Source organism: Cherax quadricarinatus, chromosome 11 (assembly GCF_038502225.1).
Source record: "Cherax quadricarinatus isolate ZL_2023a chromosome 11, ASM3850222v1, whole genome shotgun sequence".
NCBI classification, from domain to species: domain Eukaryota; kingdom Metazoa; phylum Arthropoda; class Malacostraca; order Decapoda; family Parastacidae; genus Cherax; species Cherax quadricarinatus.
Genome location: NC_091302.1, coordinates 38,665,034 through 38,685,461, shown reverse-complemented (window position 1 = coordinate 38,685,461; position 20,428 = coordinate 38,665,034). Strand labels below are relative to the sequence as shown.

The 20,428-nt window shown below is 37.6% G+C and overlaps 1 protein-coding gene across 13 annotated transcripts in view; it reads right to left on the bottom strand.

Annotated features, from left to right (window-relative positions):
- Usp47 (ubiquitin specific protease 47) overlaps nt 1–20,428 on the bottom strand; it is a 433,614-nt gene that overhangs the window by 120,423 nt on the left and 292,763 nt on the right. For all 13 annotated transcript variants that reach the window (XM_070083998.1, XM_070083999.1, XM_070083995.1 and 10 more), the window contains one exon: nt 11,760–11,862. In XM_070083998.1, the coding sequence (XP_069940099.1) occupies nt 11,760–11,862 (103 nt within the window). The remainder of the gene's footprint in view (nt 1–11,759; nt 11,863–20,428) is intronic.

Genomic DNA, 20,428 nt, shown 5'->3' with positions numbered 1-20,428 from the left:
TCGGTACCCAATTTTATCATTAGTTGATGCCATCGTTGGTCAAGGGTCCACTATAGATACTGGTATGGGTTTTCATGGAAAATCAATGCATTCTGAGTGTAGCAATAGTGTGAGTTTTAAGGAAACCAGTTATAGGCAGAATGAGGTAGAGTTATTGGTGAATACAGGAAAGCCAGTGGCATTAGGTGACAAGGAGAGTAACAGGCATAGTGGAGAAACAAATTAGCAGGAAGAGCAAAGAGAAGGGAGGGTTTCTGAAAATATATTATACTAATAGTCGTAGTGTAAGAAATAAGATGGACGAATTAAGATTAGTTGCAAGTGCAGGTAACATTGATAGACGTGGTTTAATATGAAAAATAGGGACATGCCTGCTGAACGTCACATTCAGGGTTTTAAATTGTTCCAAGTAGACAGAAGTATCGGAAAAGAGGGTGGGGTAGCATTATGTCCAAGATCGTTTAAATTGTTGCATAAAAATGGGTATAAAGTCTGAAACACATACTGAGTGTTTGGGTAGAATTTTCAGAGGGGCATGAAAAACTGATTTTAGGAGTGATATACCCTCCCACAAACTTGGATACAGACCAAGGAAGACTACTGTGGGAGGAAACCGACAGAGCCACAAGACACGATAATGTTGTAAATCTAGGGGACTTTAACTTTAGTCAGATTGATTGGAATTTTTTTGACTGGGAATTTAGAATCTAATAACTTTTTAGAAGTAGTTCAGGATTGTTTTTTCAAGCAGTTTGTGACAGAACCTACAAGGGGAAATAACCTGATTGACTTGGTTCTGGCAAACAAGGAATCCCTTGTTAATAATTTAGAAATTTCAGAGGAACCCGGTTCAAGTGACCACAAATCAATTACCTTTAGCACTAAATGGAAGTATGATAGTAGGGATAACTCAGTAACAGTCCCAGATTTTCGTTTAGCAGATTACAATGGGCTTAGAGAACACTTATCATCTGTTGACTGGGGTAATGAAGAGAGCTATCAATATGAGAGTTTTCTAAACACTATACATGCTGCTCAAAGAACATTTATCCCATATAAAGAAATTAGATTGAATAGAAATGACCCAATATGGATGAATAATAGGCTCAAACACCTTTTAGGGCAGACAAAAAGAATTTATAGGCACAACAAGAGGTGAGGGTCATCTTATGAATCAGTAAATTGACATTAAGAGGGACGTTAAAAAGGGGATAAGAAAAGCTAAATGGAAGTACGAAATTAAAGTTGCTAGAGATTCGAAAACTAATCCAAAAGGTTTTTCCAGATTTACTGAACAAAAGTTAGAGAAAAGATAGGTCCCCTTAAAAATAACTCTGGGTATCTTACTGACAAGGAGACTGAAATGTCATCAATTTTTAATAATTATTTTCTCTTGGTTTTCACACAGGAAGACACTTAACAATATCCCAATAATTAATTTTTATAGTCGGCCTGAAGAAGATAAATTATGTAATATCAGTCACTTGCGAAATGGTTATGAAACAAATAGACTGACTGAAACAAAATAAATCACAGGGTCCTGATGAGCTTTTTTCAAGGGTTCTTAAGGAATGCAAAATGGAACTCGGTGAATCATTAAACTAATACTTTTAATTTATCTCTTCAAACAGGTGAAGTGTCTGATATGTGGAAGATGGCTAATGTAATTCCTATTTTTAAAGCAGGGGACAAGTCATTACCTTCAATAAGCCTGACTTTAATTGTAGGCAAATTACTGGAGTCAATTATAGCTGATATTATAAGATACCATCTGGATAAGCATAATTTGATTAATGATACTCAGCATGGATTCACGAAGGGCCATTCCTGCCTAACTAATTTATTAACTTTCTTCAATAAAGTTTTGAGGCTGTTGATCATGATAAAGAATTCGATATTGTTTATTTAGATTTTAGCAAGGCTTTTGATAGAGTACTGCACCAGAGACTGTTAAAGAAAGTGGCAGTTCATGGCACTGGGGGAAAAGTGCTGTCATGGATCAAGTCATGGCTCACCAATATATATGTGAACAATATTTATATATCTTTCTTTCTTTTAACACACCAGCCGCATCCCACCGAGGCGGGGTGGCTCAAAAGGAAAAACGAAAGTTTCTCCTTTCACATTTAGTAATATATACAGGAGAAGAGGTTACAAGCCCCTTGCTCCCGGCATTTTAGTCGCCTCTTACAACACGCATGGTTTACGGAGGAAGAATTCTGTTCCACTTCCCCATGGAGGTAAGAGGAAATAAACAAAAACTAGAAAGAAAATAGAAGAAAACCCAGAGGGGTGTGTATATATATGTTTGTACATGTATGTGTAGTGTGACCTAAGTGTAAGTAGAAGTAGCAAGACATACCTGAAATCTTGCATGTGTATGAGACAATAAAAAGACACCAGCAATCCTACCATCATGTAAAACAATTTCAGGCTTCCGTTTTACACTCACTTGGCAGGACGGTTGTACCTCCCTGGGCGGTTGCTGTCTACCAACCTACTACCTAGAATATTTATATATACAGTGGACCCCCGGTTAACGATATTTTTTTCCTCCAGAAGTATATTCAGGTTCCAGTACTGACCAAATTTGTTCCCATAAGGAATATTGTGAAGTAGATTAGTCCATTTCAGACCCCCAAACATACACGTACAAACGCACTTACATAAATACACTTACATAATTGGTCGCATTCGGAGGTGATCGTTATGCGGGGGTCCACTGTATGTGAATAATATTTATATAAAGTTAAGGAAGTTTTCATTACATTTATGGATTCAGAAAAGGCATATGAAAGAGTGGATAGGGGAACAATGTGGCAGATGTTGCAAGTGTATGGAACAGGTAATAAGTTACTAAATCCTGTAAAGAGTTTTTATGAGAACAGTGAGGCTTAAGTTAGGGTGTGTAGAAGAGAGGGAGATTACTTCCCAGTAAAAGTAGGTCTTAGACAGAGATGTGTAATGTCACCATAGTTGTTTAACATATTTACAGATGGGGTTGTACAAAAAGTAAATGCTAGGGTGTTGGGGAGAGGGCCAGTATTAAATTATGGGGAATCATATACAAAATGGGAGTTGACACAGTTACTTTTTGCTAATGATACTGTGTTTTTGGGGGATTCTAAAGAAAAATTGCAAAGGTTAGTAGATGAGTTTGGGAGGGTGTGTAAAAGTAGGAACTTGAAAGTGAACATAGATAAGAGCAAGGTGATGAGGGTATCAAATGATTCAAATAAAGAAAAGTTGGATATCACACTGGAGGAAGAGAGTATGGAAGAAGTGAATGTGTTCAGATATTTGAGAGTTGTACACAAATAACCTGCACATAGGAGAGGGAAGCTTACGATGACCTTTTGGTCCGACTCAGACCATTTACAGTCACACTAACAGAAAGGAGAGGAGGAGGCAGTATATATAGGCCAGCAGACAGGGATAGGACAAGAGAGGTAGTAGGAAAGGAAGTACAGAGGTAGTGGTAGAGGTAGTAGTAGTAGTAGAATCAGTCAAAGACTAAGAAAGAGGAACCTACAAAGGGGCTACCCTTTGTGGGCCCCTAGCTCCCTTGCAGTGCTCCTCTTTCTTAGTCTTTGACTGACTCCAATACTACTACCGCTCTTGTTCCATCCCTGTCTGCTTGCCTATATATAATGCCTCCTCTCCTTTCTGTTAGTGTGACTTTGTAAATGGTCCAAGTCAGACCGAAATGTCATTGTAAGCTCCCAGCTCCTATGTGCAGGTTATATGTGTACTGTTCCAGTCATGGTATTGTGCATTTTAGTTACAGTGGAACCCCAGATTTCGTCTGCACCAGATATTGCACGATTCGGATTTACTACTTTTTCTGGTGAAATTTGGCTCCGGATTTCGTACCTCATCCCGGAAATCATGTGTCAGATGTGTCAGTCTGCCTGGAATGCTGCAACTCATACATGTGTCTCAGTCTGGCTCTCTCACTGGCTGAATGAGCATTCATCCGAAACATTTTGTAATAATCCATTGTTTTTTGTGCTTGTTTATCGAGTGCGACTGTGAAATAAGCCACCATGGGCCCAAAGAAAGTTCCTAGTGCCAGCCCTTTGGTAAAGGTGAGAAATACGACAAAATTCAAGAAAGAGATTGTAGAAAAATACGAAAGTGGCATACGTGGCAGAGCTCGCCAGGATGTATAGCAAGTCCAAATCAACAATCAGTTCCATCCTGGCAAAGAAAGCAGAAATCAAGGAAGCTGATGTTGCAAAAGGGGTGATTAAGGACATCTGTGCAAAGTAGAATGAGGTGCAAACTTTTGTGGAAAAATATCACCCTGACCAAGCTGATACAAACCATATCTGCAACATTTTCAGTGACAATAACTTGTCCCAGTTTGGGGAAATCTTAAAAGGATGCCAAAAACAGAGTCTCTGGACAGATTTTTAGTAAGACAGGGGTCCAGTGCCAGTAAAAGACAAAGAAGGGAAGCAACCCCAGGTAGGGCTCACTGTCCATGCCCCAACAAGAGTCCTCAATAAAGGTAAGTGTAATGTTAAATGTTTATTTATCCGTTTTATTAATCATATACACGTACTGTATATTTTTTTCTCATTGTTTTCTGTATGTAAAACTATACTTATTCTTTAAAAAATGTATTCTTTGTTAATATTTCTGGGTGTCTGGTACGGATTAATTGTATTTACATTATTTCTTATGGGAAATATTGCTTCGGTTTTCATCCGTTTTGGATTTACACCAACCTTCTGGAACGAATTAAGGGCAAAATCCGGGGTTCCACTATACTTGTTTGGGAGTTGATTTGTCAGTGGATAGGTTTATGAAGGATGAGGTTAACCATGGAATTGATGAAGGAAAAAAAGTGAGCAGTGCATTGAGGTATCTGTGGAGACAAAAAAAAGCATTATCCATGGAGGCAAAGAAGGGAATATATGAAAGTATAGTGGTACCAATACTCTAATATGGGTGTGAAGAATGGGCTGTAAATGCTGCAGTGAGGAGGAGGTTGGAGGCAGTGGAGATGTCATGTCTAAGGGCAATGTGTGGTGTAAATATCAGGCAGAGAATTCATAATGTGGAAATTAGGAGGTGTGCAGTTACTAAAAGTATTAGTCAGAGGGCTGAAGAGGGGTTGTTGAGGTGGTTTGGTCATTTCGAGAGAATGGAATAAAGCAGAATGACCTGGAGAGCATATAAATCTGTATGGAAAGGAATGTGGGATATTGGTCATCCTTGAAAAGGCTGGAGGGAGGGGGTAAAGGAGGTTTTGTGGGCGAGGGGCTTGGAGTTCCAGCAAGTATGCGTGTGCATGTTTGATAGGAGTGAATGGAGACAAATGGTTTTTGGGACCTGACAAGGTGTTGGAGTGTGAGCAGGGTAATATTTTATGAAGGGATTCAGTGTAACCGGTTAGCCAGACTTGAGTCCTGGATATGGGAAGTACAATGCCTGTACTTTAACCCTTTGAGGGTCGACAGGCCCTCTCCGAAACTCGTTCTCAGGGCCGGCCAAATTTAAAAAAAAATTATTTTTTCTTATGAAAAAATAGAGGCTAAACAAAAAAATTTTAATGTCAATACTTACCGAGATATGGAGGCGTGAAATTTGCCAGAATTGAACAACATATGGTAACATCGCCGACTGCCGTCACCCGGTATTTTTCTATTTACTTTTTTATGTACTATTTTCAATTATTTTTAAATTTTTCTTTTTCTGAGTAACTTTTATGGCCTCTGAGGCCAACATGATCAGTATTTTGTAAGTTATTTCTTTTTCAATACTACACAATAAGGGCGTAAACACTGTTGTCATTATTTTGTTTACAGAAAATATTTACACAAACAAACGATATGAAATGTTGTTTATTACTATTTTTCTATATTTTATATACACATATACAGTCACAGGGAATGTTTCTAGAAGTTCTGAAGCCTGTGGAAGTCTTTGAAACATGGTGTCATGCACAGTGGTGTTTTACACTCCTCACACATAAAACGAGTGTCTCTGCGTTGTTGTGTGCGTTTTTTTGTATGTGCACAGACGTAACACCTCTTCTGAGCCCTTTTCTTCAAAGCAGTAGCAGGCAGTTTTACCAGGAAGTGATCACCATGCTTCAGACGAGCAGGTAGTTGTTGATAATTTGGTGGGCGGTCAATTGCAGGTGCTGTTCCTTGGTACTTGAATACTATTTGTCTGATGACAGACAAACAGAATTCGCCGTACTGTGGTTTGTTTCTGGTGCTCATCTTATACATATTATAAGCATTGAGCATGGAAATGTCCAGAAGATGGAAAAACAGTTTGATGTACCACTTATAACTCTTGCGAACACAATCAGCAAACCCAATCTGCATGTCACATTTGTCCACTGAACGCATGTTGAAGGTGTAATCAATCACAGCTGCAGGTTTTAGAATGGGTTAATTTCTCTCTCTATGCTGCCTGCCACTGTCTGCCATTTCATTAGGGTGAATTGATGACAACAGTGTGACATCTCGTTTGTCATGCCACCGAAATGCCATGATGTCATTGGCAGCAAACGCCTGCACCTCACCTCTACGAGTGCTAGCGTCAAACCTGGGCATATGTTTCCGATTTGCACGCACTGTGCCACACACATCTGTCATGTTCACTCGCAAAAAATCACTGAGTGAGGGGCTTGTGTACCAGTTATCTGTATATAATATATGCCCCTTACCAAGGTATGGTTCTATCATTGTTCGAACCACATCACCTGAGATGCCCAATAACTTCCTGGTATTTTGCAATGTATAACTTCCAGTGTACACAATAATATCCAATACCAGACCACTGTAACAATCACAAAGCATAAACAACTTTATACCAAAGCGTTTCCTCTTGCTTGGTATGTACTGCTTGAAAGAGAGTCTTCCTTTGAACAGAATCAAAGACTCGTCAATTACAAGCTTCCTGAAGGGATAAAAATGCGTACTGAATTTCTGTTTCAGATACACAAACACATTCCTAATCTTATATAACCTGTCAGTTCTGTCAGGCCTGGTTTTATCTGAGAAGTGAAGCATACGTAACATTAGCACAAATCGATTCACTGGCATTATATCACTGAAACCTGGTGTTGCAATCAGGGGGTCTGTTGACCAGTATGATTTCACTTTGTGCTTATACACATGTGGCATAAGCATTATTGTGGCAAAGAAAAGATACATCTCAGCCACAGTTGCCTCCTTCCACTGGTGTAGACGTGATTTTGGTGAAAGTAATGTGTTTGCCATGGTGTACTCGTAGTATGTGTTGCTTTCCATGACAATACTTTTCATCAGTGGTTCATCAAAGAATAACTCGAAACATTCCAGTTCAGTGGCATTGTTCCCAAGTGCACAAGATGGCCGTATTCCACTTTGGCTGTCATCAAACTGGTGGGGATTTGGAACAAAATTGACAGCTTCCTGCCAATCCCAGGTGCGGTCTGCTGGTGGGTACTGGACAATGACAGGTGGTTGTGGTTGTGGAGGTTGTGGTTGTGGAGGCTGGTGGCCTTTGTTCTAGATCAGCTGAGGCAGCGGCGTGGGTGGCAGTATGGCCCACTGCTGGTGCCTCACCGCCGGCACCACTACCACCACGCACATTTTCCATCCCAATTGCAACAGTATCTTCGTCATTTTCACTGTCTGTTCCTGTTGTACAGCCACGGGATGTACTCTGAGATACACTCCTTCCCCTTGGTATAACATATGGCACACTACCAGAGCGCATATATCGTCGTATATACTGACGCTTCACTGGGGAATATTGCACTTCACTATCACTACTGGAACTAGTTTGAAGAGCTTGTAGTTCATATTCACTATCACTATCATCACCCATGCTCTCATCTGAGTCTGGGATTTGGGAAAATAGAAGTTTCCTCTTGGGTTCTGGAACAACTGAACGTGAACAAGAGGGCCCAGCACCAGAGGTGGAAGGCTGAGGGTCGTCTGGGTTTTCCTCACTATTACCGATATTATGGTCATTAGTTTTGGTCAAAACCTCACTAAAACCACGAAACTCATCTTCACTGGCACTTCCATCACTATTAGAACTGTCACTGGGGAACAAAAGTGTCCCAATTCGCCGAGGAGTGAGGACCTTCTTACCGCGAGGCATGGTGGACATTGTTTACTAAGAGGGCATTCCCACAATGCACCACTGGGTCCCAGATTTTTTTTCTACCGCGCACACCAACCACGCAGACCCATTCTCTCACACCTAGGCCTACCAGCCTTTTTGCGCGAGATTTGAGGCCGCTAGAATTTATGCGTACTAGTACGTCAAAAACCCCTACGCGCAAGACGTACTAGTACGACCAAAACCCTCAAAGGGTTAAAGGAGGGGTTTTGGGATATTGGCAGTTTGGAGAGACATTTAAACTCTCATATCTAAGCACCTCTGCAAAGACAGTGAGTATGAGTGATGATGAAAGTGTTGAATGTTGATGAAAGTTTTTTCTTTCTTTTTGGGTCACCCTGCCTCGGTGGGAAAAGGCTGATGTGTTAAAAAATTTTTACTTTTTACTGTTGGATCATCTACAATTATGTCAGCTAGGCTGTGGAACAAATTACTACTAGTGTCTTCCTTGACAACTTTGATATCCAGTCTTTCAAGCTGTCTGATGGGTTATCCTTTGAAAATAAGATGACATTTTGATTTTGTTTCATTAGCTGAAGAGAATGTGTTCATTTGCTAACAGTAACCTATGCTAAAAAAAAAAAAAAATTATAAGTAATCTTAATTTGCACAACCAAATCCATAAATCCTACTTGGATATCTACCTCAACCATTTGTAATTATAATAAGTAAAAATATAAATGACATCATACCTATGACTATTTCAAGAGCTCTTCTTCCAAACCTGACAAGAGGCCAGACTTAATTGTTGACTGCCTAGTCAATCATGCTGTTGCTGCCAGCAAGCTATGATAACCTACCTGATTTTATCACTTGAAGGAAGTGGTTTATTTCCTCTATATGAAGAAAGGAAAATGTACAAGTTTATAGGAAAAATTAAAAAACAGATGTTGGGAATCATGAAAATTAATGTAGTAAAATGAGACTAGATTTTCATCTTCTATAAATGTTGCTGGGAAAGCTGTACCAGTAACTACTGTGCATGATGTACTGAACAGAATTCAAATGCATTCTTCATAAAAATGATAGATATATGATGAGGTTAATCATAGAATTAACGAGGGAAAAAAGGTGAGTGGTGCGTTGAGGTATATGTGGAGACAAAAAATGTTATCTATGGAGGCAAAGAAGGGAATGTATGAAAGTACAGTGGACCCCCGGTTAACGATTTTAATCCGTGCAAGAGGGCTCATCGTTATGCGAAATAATCGTTATGCGAATTAATTTTCCCCATAAGAAATAATGGAAATAAAATTAATCCGTGCAAGACGCCCAAAAGTATGAAAAAAAATTTTTTTTACCACATGAAATGTTAATTTTAATACACACAAACTGAAAAAGGCATGCACAATTACATGACACTTACTTTTATTGAAGATCTGGTGATGATTGATGGGATGGGAGGAGGGGAGAGCATTATCTTCTTACTGTTTAGAAGGGGAATCCTCTTCCATTAGGACTTGAGGTAGCAAGTCCTTTTCTGGGGTTACTTCCCTTCTTCTTTTAATGCCACTAGGACCAGCTTCAGAGTCACTGGACCTCTGTCGCACAACAAATCTGTCCATAGAGCTCTGTACCTCCCGTTTCTTCAAGACTTAACTAAAATGGGCCATAACATTGTCATTGAAATAGTCACAAGCACGGCTTGCAACAGCTGTGTCAGGGTGATTTTCATCTATAAAGGTTTGCAGTTCAAACCACTCTGCACACATTTCCTTAATGTATGAAAGTATAGTAGTACCAACACTCTTATATGGGTGTGAAGCTTGGGTTGTAAATGCTGCAGCGAGGAGGTGGTTGGAGGCAGTGGAGATGTCCTGTCTAAGGGCAATGTGTGGTGTAAATATTAAACAGAAAATTCAGAGTGTGGAAATTAGGAGGTGTGGAGTTAACCCTTTCAGGGTTTCTGACGCACTAGTACGGCTTACGCACCAGGGTTTTTGACATACTAGTATGCCTAAATTCTAGCACCCTCAAATCTAGTGAGACAAAGCTGGTAGGCCTACATATGAAAGAATGGGTCTATGTGGTCAGTGTGCACAGTATAAAAAAAATTCTGCAGCACACAGTGTGTAATGAATAAAAAACAACTTTGAGTGTTTTTGGTTTAAAACAGTGAGTTTGCACTGTATTTTCATATGGTATTTATGATGGTATTCTAGTTTTCCTGGTCTCATTTTATAGAATGGAAGACATATTACAGAAATTGAGACGATTTTGATTGGTTTTACAATGAAAAGTACCTTGATATTGAGCTCAAAGTAGCAGAAATCTTCGATTTTTGCCCAAGTTCAAAAGTAAACAAATCATGCTACACGTCCAATACACGTCAACTGGTGAGTCTAATATTCTTTCACAAGTGCGCCGATATTATTTATACCATTTCTACACTAATGCAGTAGTCTGCATAACAGTAAATCTATTTTTTTGTGAGAATAAAAATTCAAAGTGGAAAGCAAAAGAATGTAAGAGGGGCATGGGGACGTGACTAATGAACAGAGGAAATGTTATTTTAGTGCCAGAAATGTCTTTCTTGTTTATTCTGGACCCTATTTCGAAATTAGCATCTTTTGAAATTTGTGTGAAATTGGCAAAATTGCTAAATTCTGACCACTTTATTGGATAGTTGAAATCGGTAAATGGGTGGTTTCTTGTATTCATTCGATAGAAAAAATGGAGTTATAGCGAAATAGTTATGATTTTTGTTGACCAGTACACTGGAATTGGCCGAAAATAGAGCTCAAAGTGGGCAAAAGTGCCGATGCGTAAACATTGTTGAGACCGCTAACTTCATGAAAGCATAATTCCGTAAGTTTTCCATCAAATTTCACACTTTTGGTGTCATTATGATTGGGAGAAGATTTTCTATCTTTTCATAAGAAATAATAATTTTTTTTTTTACAAAAAATTTTCGACCCTGAGAACAAGTTTTGGAGAGGGCCTCTCGACCCTGAAAGGGTTAATAAAATTATTACTCAGAGGGCTGAAGAGGGGTTGTTGAGGTGGTTTGGTCATTTAGAGAGAATGGATCAAAGTAGAATGACATGGAGAGCATTTAAATCTGTAGGGGAAGGAAGGCAGGGTAGGGGTCGTCCTCGAAAAGGTTGGAAGGAAGGGGTAAGGGAGGTTTTGTGGGCGAGGGGCTTGGACGTCCAGCAGGTGTGCATGAGTGTGTTTGATAGGAGTGAATGGAGATGAATGGTATTTGGGATCTGACGATCTGTTGGAGTGTGAGCAGAGTAATATTAAGTGAAGGGATTCAGGGAAACAGGTTATTTTATATAGCCGGACTTGAGTCCTGGAAATGGGAAGTACAGTGCCTGCACTCTAAAGGAGGGGCTTGGGACATTAGCAGTTTGGATGGATATGTTGTGTATCTTTATACATATATGCTTCTAAGCTGTTGTGTTCTGAGTACCTCTGCAAAAACAATAATTACGTATGAGTGAGGTGAAAGAGTTGAATGATGATGGAAATATTTTCTTTTTGGGGATTTTCTTTCTTTTTTGAGTGACCCTGCCTCGGTGGGAGACGGCCAACTCTTAAAAAAAAAAAAAAAAAAAAAAAAAAAAAAAAAAAAAAAAAAAAGGGTCCTCTATACAATAGAAATTTCTGTAACTTACTTTTGTTTCTCTACTATTGTCTTCAGGTGAAGAAACATTCCTGTAGTCTGGTGAATTGCTGGCATCAGATAGTTTGTCCTCTGGAGGGTCTCCCACTAATGTTCTGTATAGTATTTAGAAACAAAATGCTTGGTTAGGTCATAATATTAAGACTAGCTGAAAAAAAAAACGTATGCTGCACTTTGGCATTATCTGGGCAAATCTTCCCTTTACCTATAATTTTTTAAACAATTTCACAAATTTTTGCTTATAGTGAAAAAAATCATTTTTTGAAGTACAAAAACCACACTTCTGCTTAAGAGGTTTTTGGGAACTACCCGAGTGTTATATGTCATGGACACCAGTACTCACCTGAGTACTAGTAATCACCCAACTTACACTTATGCTCTGTATTATGCTTGCTTTGTCTGGGATTGCATATGAATGATTGCAAGTTATGGACAGTGCCATCTGGAAATGTTCATACTCAAGGTTTTCAGTTGATTGAAGCAAAAATTAGGAGAGTCGAGGAAACCACTGGCTCAGGAGCCCCTTAACCCTTTGACTGTTTTGGTCGTATATATACGTCTTACGAGCCAGTGTTTCAGACGTATATATACTCAATAATTCTAGCGGCTTCAAATCAAGCGGAAGAAAGCAGGTAGGCCCACATGTGAGAGAATGGGTCTATGTGGTCAGTGTGCACCACATAAAAAAAATCCTGCAGCACACAGTGCGTAATGAGAAAAAAAAACTCCGATCGTTTTTTTGGATTAAAACGCCGACTTTGAGGTGTATTTTCGTATAGTATTTATTGATGTATTTGCGTTTTCATGGTCTTAGGTGATAAAATGGAAAACATATTACAGAAATAGAGATGATTTTCATTACTTAGACGATGAAAACGACCTTGAAACTGAGCTCAAACTAGCGGAAATGTTCGATTTTTACCAATGTTCAGGAGTAAACAAATCACACCACACGTCCAATACACGTCAACTGGGGAGTCTAATATTCTTTCACTAGTGCACTGATATTATTTATATCATTTTTACAATAATGCAGTAGTCTGCATAACAGTAAATTTTGTATTTTTTTGTATGAATAAAAAATCAAAATATAAAGCAATAATAATATAAGAGGGGCCTAGAGATGTGACTAATGAACAGAGGATATGTTATTTTAGTGAACCAAACAAACAGTAAAGAAATTACTCTGCAGATCATAAAGGACCAAACAAGTGTTATTGTACCAGAGTCTGAAATAAAAGAAGCCAGGTTACTAGGATCCCATGGTAGAAAAAGTGTTATGCTTAGATTCCACTCACATGACAGGAAAAAAGACTTAATTATTGCATCTATTAAAGTAAAGAAAGAGGTATACATAAATGAGTGTCTTACCAAAAAACGTCAGAACCTCCTGTATAGAGTCAGAAAACTTAAGCGGGAGAATAACGACACAATACACCAATGCTTCACACGGGATGGGAAAATTCTTGTTAGGAAAACAAATGTAGGTCAACTGTACACAATCACGAACGAGAATGATCTATCACGATTTCTCAGGGATACTAATCTTACAGAGAATAACTAAGCAATGTCCAACTTAAAAGCCTACGTAGTGTAGTGTATGTTTTGCTCCATTATTGTTCAAATTTCATTGTGCAATCTCTTAGTAATTAAATAATCAACTACCTCCTTTTGTGATTTTACTAGTAAGCATAAGTCACCTTATGTGATTTTGTTATTTACTATTGTTCGCTTAAACATTAGCTGAATTGATACTTTCTCTGTCCATATTACTACCTCATATTTATTTTAAATACTATCAATTGATATTACTTACTAAAATTAATAATTATCATTTTTACTAAAATTTCAATTTACTCTTAACATTTTTGACATTTAATAACCATTACTTGTCTAATTACCTTTACCTGTTTTAACCCTTTCAGGGTCCAAGGCCCAAATCTGGAGTCACGCACCAGTGTCCAAGAATTTAAAAAAAAAAAATTTGTTATTTTTTCTTATGAAATCGTAGAGAATCTTTTTGTGAAGGTAATAAAACAAAAAGTACGAAATTTGGTGGAAAATTGACGAAATTATGCTCTCGCGAATTTTGATATGTCAGCGATATTTACGAATCGGCGATTTTGCCGACTTTGACTCCCATTTTAGGCCAATTACATTATTCCAATCAACCAAATTCTTAGCTATTTCACTAGTATTACTTCTATTCTATCGATTGAGCACAAGAAATCGCCAAGTCAACTGTTTCAACTACAAAATAAAGTGATCGGAAATTGTTAATTTGGCCAATTTAACACAAAGTTCAAAATATTCCAATTTCAAAATAGGGTCCAGAATAAACAATGTAGGCATTCCTGGCACTAAACTAACATTTCCTCTGTTCATTAGTTATGTTTTGAGACTTTACAAATAAATTCCATTTTGATTTTTTATTCACATAATGAATTTTTATTCACACCAAAAAATAGAAGATTTACTGTTATGCAATACTGTAATAATTGTATAAATATCATCACCATATTTGTGCATGTATATTAGACCCACCAGCTGACGTGTATTAGACGTGTGAGGTCGTTTGTTCACTCTTGAATATCGGCAAAAATTTAACATTTCCGCTACTTTGAGCTCAGTTTCAAGCCATTTCCAGTCCTAAAACCATTGAAAATCATCTCTATTTCTGTAATATGTCTTCCATTCTATCAAATGAGACCAAGAAATCGCAAATACAACTATAAAAAACATACGAAAAAACACTGCAAAGTTGCTGTTTTAATCGAAAAATCATGATTTCAGTTTTTTTCTCTCATTATACATAGTGTGCTGCAGGATCTGTTTTATGTGGTGCACACATACCACATAGATGTATTCTCTCATATCTAGGCCCAAATGTACCACTCACAGTTTATCAGAGTGAGCTGAGCTCATGGCGTAGATCTACGGTTTGGACACTCACCATAAAGCCGTAGATCTACGGGACGGACCCTGAAAGGGTTAATACCACATTTACTATCTTAGATTACTCTTAATTACCTTGTACTGCCATATAACCAAGTATAACTACCAGTGCAATATTGAATGAAATAAACATTACTTTTTCACTTTTTTGTAATCATTATTATTTACTAAAATTTTATTAAACACCATATTTACTACCAGTCAATTTTACTTTTGTACATTAAACATTATCTTATACTTCCCATAACATTTTGTTGCCAAATTTTCAAGTTTGTATATTCAACCCCAACCTTTATATTATCCTTTGTACCTGTGTACCTGTGTACCTGGGTACCTGTCTACCATCTTACTATCATATTATAACCAAGACATTACCATTACCATTGTTATTTTTTACTATTATTCTTTTGGTACTTTAATTGTGAATTTTATTTTGTCAATTTAAATCTAGTTATAATCTTGATCTTGTCAACAACCTATACCAGACTCTAGTGCGATTGCAAGTACCATTTCAAATTGCATTTTTATATTATAAGTTTATATTATAATTCCTACCATCTGTCCATTTAACTTTGTTTACCATTACTTAATTTTAGTCCCTTATATATTTTCTCCTTTATTTTAGCTTTATATAACTACCCTAGTTTATATATTCACAATTGTTAAAATAATCAAGGTGCTATTCTCAGGTGCTAAAGTAGAATAAGTTCACAATTTTGCCATTATATTCCAAAGCTCATTTATTTGATTACCACTTTATTGTTCACCACAACCTATATTAGTCCCTTTTATATTATAATTTTATACTATAATTCTAACTTTAAAAAATTACCTTTATAGTACTACCTACTATCATATTCCCAAGCTCCATTATTTGATCATCACTTTATTTGTATTAGTCCCTTTTATATTGTCTCCTTTATTTTAGCTTAAAAAAAAAAAAAAACTACCTTAGCTCATTATTTTACATTTGTTAAATAATTCAGGTGCTATTTTTTAGCTTAAGACTATTTACTTTGTTTTATACTTAATTCTAACTATAGATTCACTACAAATCTTATGATTACAAGCATTGATCCTGATACCAACCTCTTATTTAATGACTTAAATGAATCAAACAGTTACTGTAATTACTACACTGCAGAACAATCAAAGGCACTTCTCAGTGCCAACAACAACATAACTATCTTTAACTACAATATCAGATCTTTAAGCAAGCATTACGATGACCTCATAGCATTACTAAATTCCTTACATGCCAATATGTCCATCATTACACTAACTGAAACCTGGCTAAAGCCTGATAGTACAGATGTCTATGCCATTCCTGGTTACACAGCCATACACAACTGTAGGCCAGACCAACAAGGGGGTGGCACAGCCATATACTACTCAGACCAACTAGAATGTATCACTAATACTTGCACAAGGGATGAACATGGGGAATATATAATAGCTAAATTCAAATCCAAATACCTACAAAAACCTCTCACATTGATAAACATCTACAGAGTTCCACAGTCAAACATTAGCCAATTTAGTCAAAACCTAGGAAGTATGATAACTGATGCACGCATGAACAAAGATCACTTACTACTCTCAGGTGACTTCAATATAAATCTCCTGCAAGACCAGGACCCACACGTTACTGAATTCACAAACACAATGAGTAACTGTATGTTACTACCAACAGTAACAAAACCTACAAGAGTTACAGAGACTAGTGTTTCCCTACTTGACCACATCTGGACCAACACCATATCCCCTTTAAAATCAGGCATAATTACAGATAATACCACAGACCACTACCCTACTTTCCTCATAACAACTCTTGGTAAACTACCCCAAGACACTACTAAAGTCACCTTCAGACTTCACAATGAGGCAGCCATTAATAACTTCACAACAGCAGTAGCAAACATTGATTGGCACACTGAGCTAGAAATCTATACAGATATTGACGAATGTATTAATAATTTTCTAAAAAAGACCCAATACCTCTATAACAAGCACTGCCCTAAAAAAACTAAACAGATGACAGCTAAGAGACTGAACAGTCCCTGGCTAACACCCAGCATTCTCAAATCCATAAATACAAAACACCAATATGAAAAACAGTACAGAATGGGTCACATAACCAGAGACCAAACAAAACGTTACTCGTCAATCCTAACCAGCCTGATAAGAAGGGCAAAAAAATTGTATTATGAGAACAGATTATCCAACTTACGAGGTGATATAAAAAAGACCTGGAAAACCCTATCAGAAATTCTGGGAACAAAAAAGATATCACGAAATAGCGAAATAAAATTAGCAAAATCAGATGAACCCCAACTCCCACCAACAGAAACAGCAAACAGACTCAATGATTTCTTCTCCACTATAGGACAAAACCTTGCCAATAAAATCCCAAGCTCAGATACCCCACCAAATGACTACCTCACCGGCAACTACCCGAACACACTGTTCCTAGCTCCGACTAACCCATACGAAGTCTCCCTTATTATCAACGCACTAAAAAACAAGGCAGGAGATTTAAATACCTTACCACCCTTTATATACAAAAAGCTGTCACAAGTACTATCACCAATCATTGCAACACTCTTTAACAAATCCATAGAATCCTCCACCTTCCCTACAGTACTCAAAATAGCAAGGGTCACCCCGATCCACAAAGGAGGAGACCAAACAGAGTTGAATAACTATAGGCCAATATCCAACTTACACCCTCTCTCAAAAATCTTCGAAAAATTAATTCATAAACGAATCTACTCCTACCTTATCTCCCAAAACATACTCAACCCCTGCCAATTTGGATTCAGGCCTAATAAAAATACTAATGATGCTATTATACACATGCTAGAACATATATACACTGCAATAGAGAAAAAAGAAGTCCCACTGGGGATCTTCATTGACTTACGTAAAGCTTTTGATACAGTTGACCATGACTTGCTCCACGTAAAATTGTCACACTATGGTATAAGAGGGCACTCCCTCAACTACCTCAAGTCATACCTCAGCAACAGAAGCCAATATGTGTACGCAAATGGGGCAAACTCTTCTGCGCAACCAATTACAGTTGGTGTCCCACAGGGAAGTGTCCTTGGCCCTCTTCTCTTTCTCCTATACATAAATGACCTTCCAAATGCTTCGCAATTACTCAAACCCACACTATTTGCAGATGACACTACATACGTCTTCTCTCACCCGAGCCCAGTCACGCTAGCCAATACTGTAAATACCGAATTACAGAAAATATCTACCTGGATGAGGACTAACAAACTTACACTAAACATTGACAAAACCTACTTCATTCAGTTTGGTAACAGAGCTACAGATGTCCCTCTTAACATAATGATAAACGGATCACCTATCACAAAGCTAACAGAGGGAAAATTCTTAGGAATCCACCTTGATAATAGACTCAAATTTCATACACATATACAACAAATTTCTAAGAAAATTTCCAAGACTGTAGGCATACTATCGAAGATACGGTACTATGTTCCACAGTCAGCCCTCCTGGCCCTATATCACTCTCTTATTTACCCCTATCTCACCTATGGAATTTGTGCATGGGGCTCAACAACAATTAACCATCTCAGACCACTAATTACCCAACAAAAGGCTGCAGTTAGAATGATAACAAATTCTCACTACAGGCAGCACACTCCACCAATATTCAATACACTAAACCTACTCACCATACAAAACATCCATACTTATTACTGCACCTATTACATACATAGAACACTTAACTCTGATATTAACCCTCCCCTCAAACATCTCCTTGCCAACCTCAACAGAACACATGACCATAACACAAGGCACAGATCACTCTTTGATGTTCCTCGTGTCCATCTCACACTATGCAAAAACTCAATGCACATAAAAGGCCCTAAAATCTGGAATTCATTACCTGTAAATATAAAAGAAACACTACCTGTTTATAAATTCAAGTCTCTTCTCAAAGATCACTTACTCACCCAAAACCAAATAAATACTGAATAACTGAACCTTATAAATTGTATATCTTAAATGTTTCTCACAATTATATCACATAAATGTTAAACCTAAAACCCAATCTAACTTTATTATTTTTTAAATACACTACCTAACAGAATACTCCATACGACTGAATGTACAACAATGCATGCAACCATATGACCTGTCTTTGTAATACTCATTTGTGCTTTATAGTTATCTGTTTACAATAATGTTTTATCACTGATTTCATCATTGCTTAGTTAATTTTAAGCCAGCCCGAAATGCTATGCATAGTATAAGTGGCTTTGGCATGCTGCTCTTATCTGTATTTTTTCGTACCTCTGTATGTGTGCTCAAATTGTAAATAAATAAATAAATAAATGAGACTGACAATGTTGTGAACCACTTTAGGAAAGTCATAAAGGAACGGGAGGTACAGGCCTCTATGGACAGATATGTTGTGCGACAGAAGTCCAGTGACTGAAGCTGGTCCTAGTGGCATTAAAAGAAGAAGGGAAGTAACCCCGGAAAAGGGCTTGACACCTCAAGTCCTAATGGAAGGGGATTCCCCTTCTAAACACTAAGACTCTCTCCTCCTCCCATCCCATCAATCATCACCAGATCTTCAATAAAGGTAAGTGTCATGTAACTGTGCATGTCTTTTTCAGTTTGTGTGTATTAAAATTAATATTTCATGTGGTAAATTTTTTTTTTTTTCATACTTTGGGGTGTCTTGCACGGATTAATTTGATTTCCATTATTTCTTATGGGGAAAATTCATTCGCATAACGATAATTTTGCATAACAATGAGCTCTCAGGAACAGATTAATATCGTTATGCGGGGGTCCACTGTATATACGTCCGAATCATTGGCTCATAAGACGTATATATACGACCAAAACAGTCAAAGGGTTAAGCAACATCAACCAAAATCTAAGGTATTCACATTGCTTGAATTATTAGGTTAAAATAAATCTTGTACTATACTTTAATAACATGCTTTAATGTGCCCATAACATGTGTCCCTTTTAAAATTCTTCTACAATACGTACTTAGTTTATTATATTATGCGACGTGTATGTAAAAGAAAAGTTGTTTGGTTCTTCTTGGAAGCATGGAACATAAGCTGATTTTTCCCAAAAGCTGTTCATTCCAATCATCACATTTTCCAGTGTAAGTCAATTTTTCTGGAACTTTACTTCCACAAAATGTGGTTAACAACTGTATACCCTTTACTTTCCTATGCGTTTCTTAACACTCTTATTCCTATAGCGTTCCCTTTCCTATTTAGAAGGCTTTTCAACACACCTCAAATAAAGGGTATTACCAATATACTCCTTTACCTCTACCGGTGACTATCGAAAATGGGTTCCTTGTTTAATGGCCTTACCAAACCTTATGTACAAGTTTATTCTTTCTACACGTGTAGAACATTCAAATACTCTGAGGCAGCATGTTCTCAGTTCAGATGAGGGAGGCCTACAGAGCACCTGGGTTGCTTCATGCTTGCCCCTTTCTACTACCATCAAACCCAAACTGTACTCTGGGAAGATGAGTAGGATAGGTGCAGCAGTTGGGTATCTTTATTGTTGAAACATTTCACCTACATGGTATGCTTCTTCAGTCAAATACAGAGGAAAATATAAATGAAGATAGCAGTAGTGGCAAGGTAAAGATGACGTGATCAGTCCATCACCCTTGTAGTAGTAGTAAAC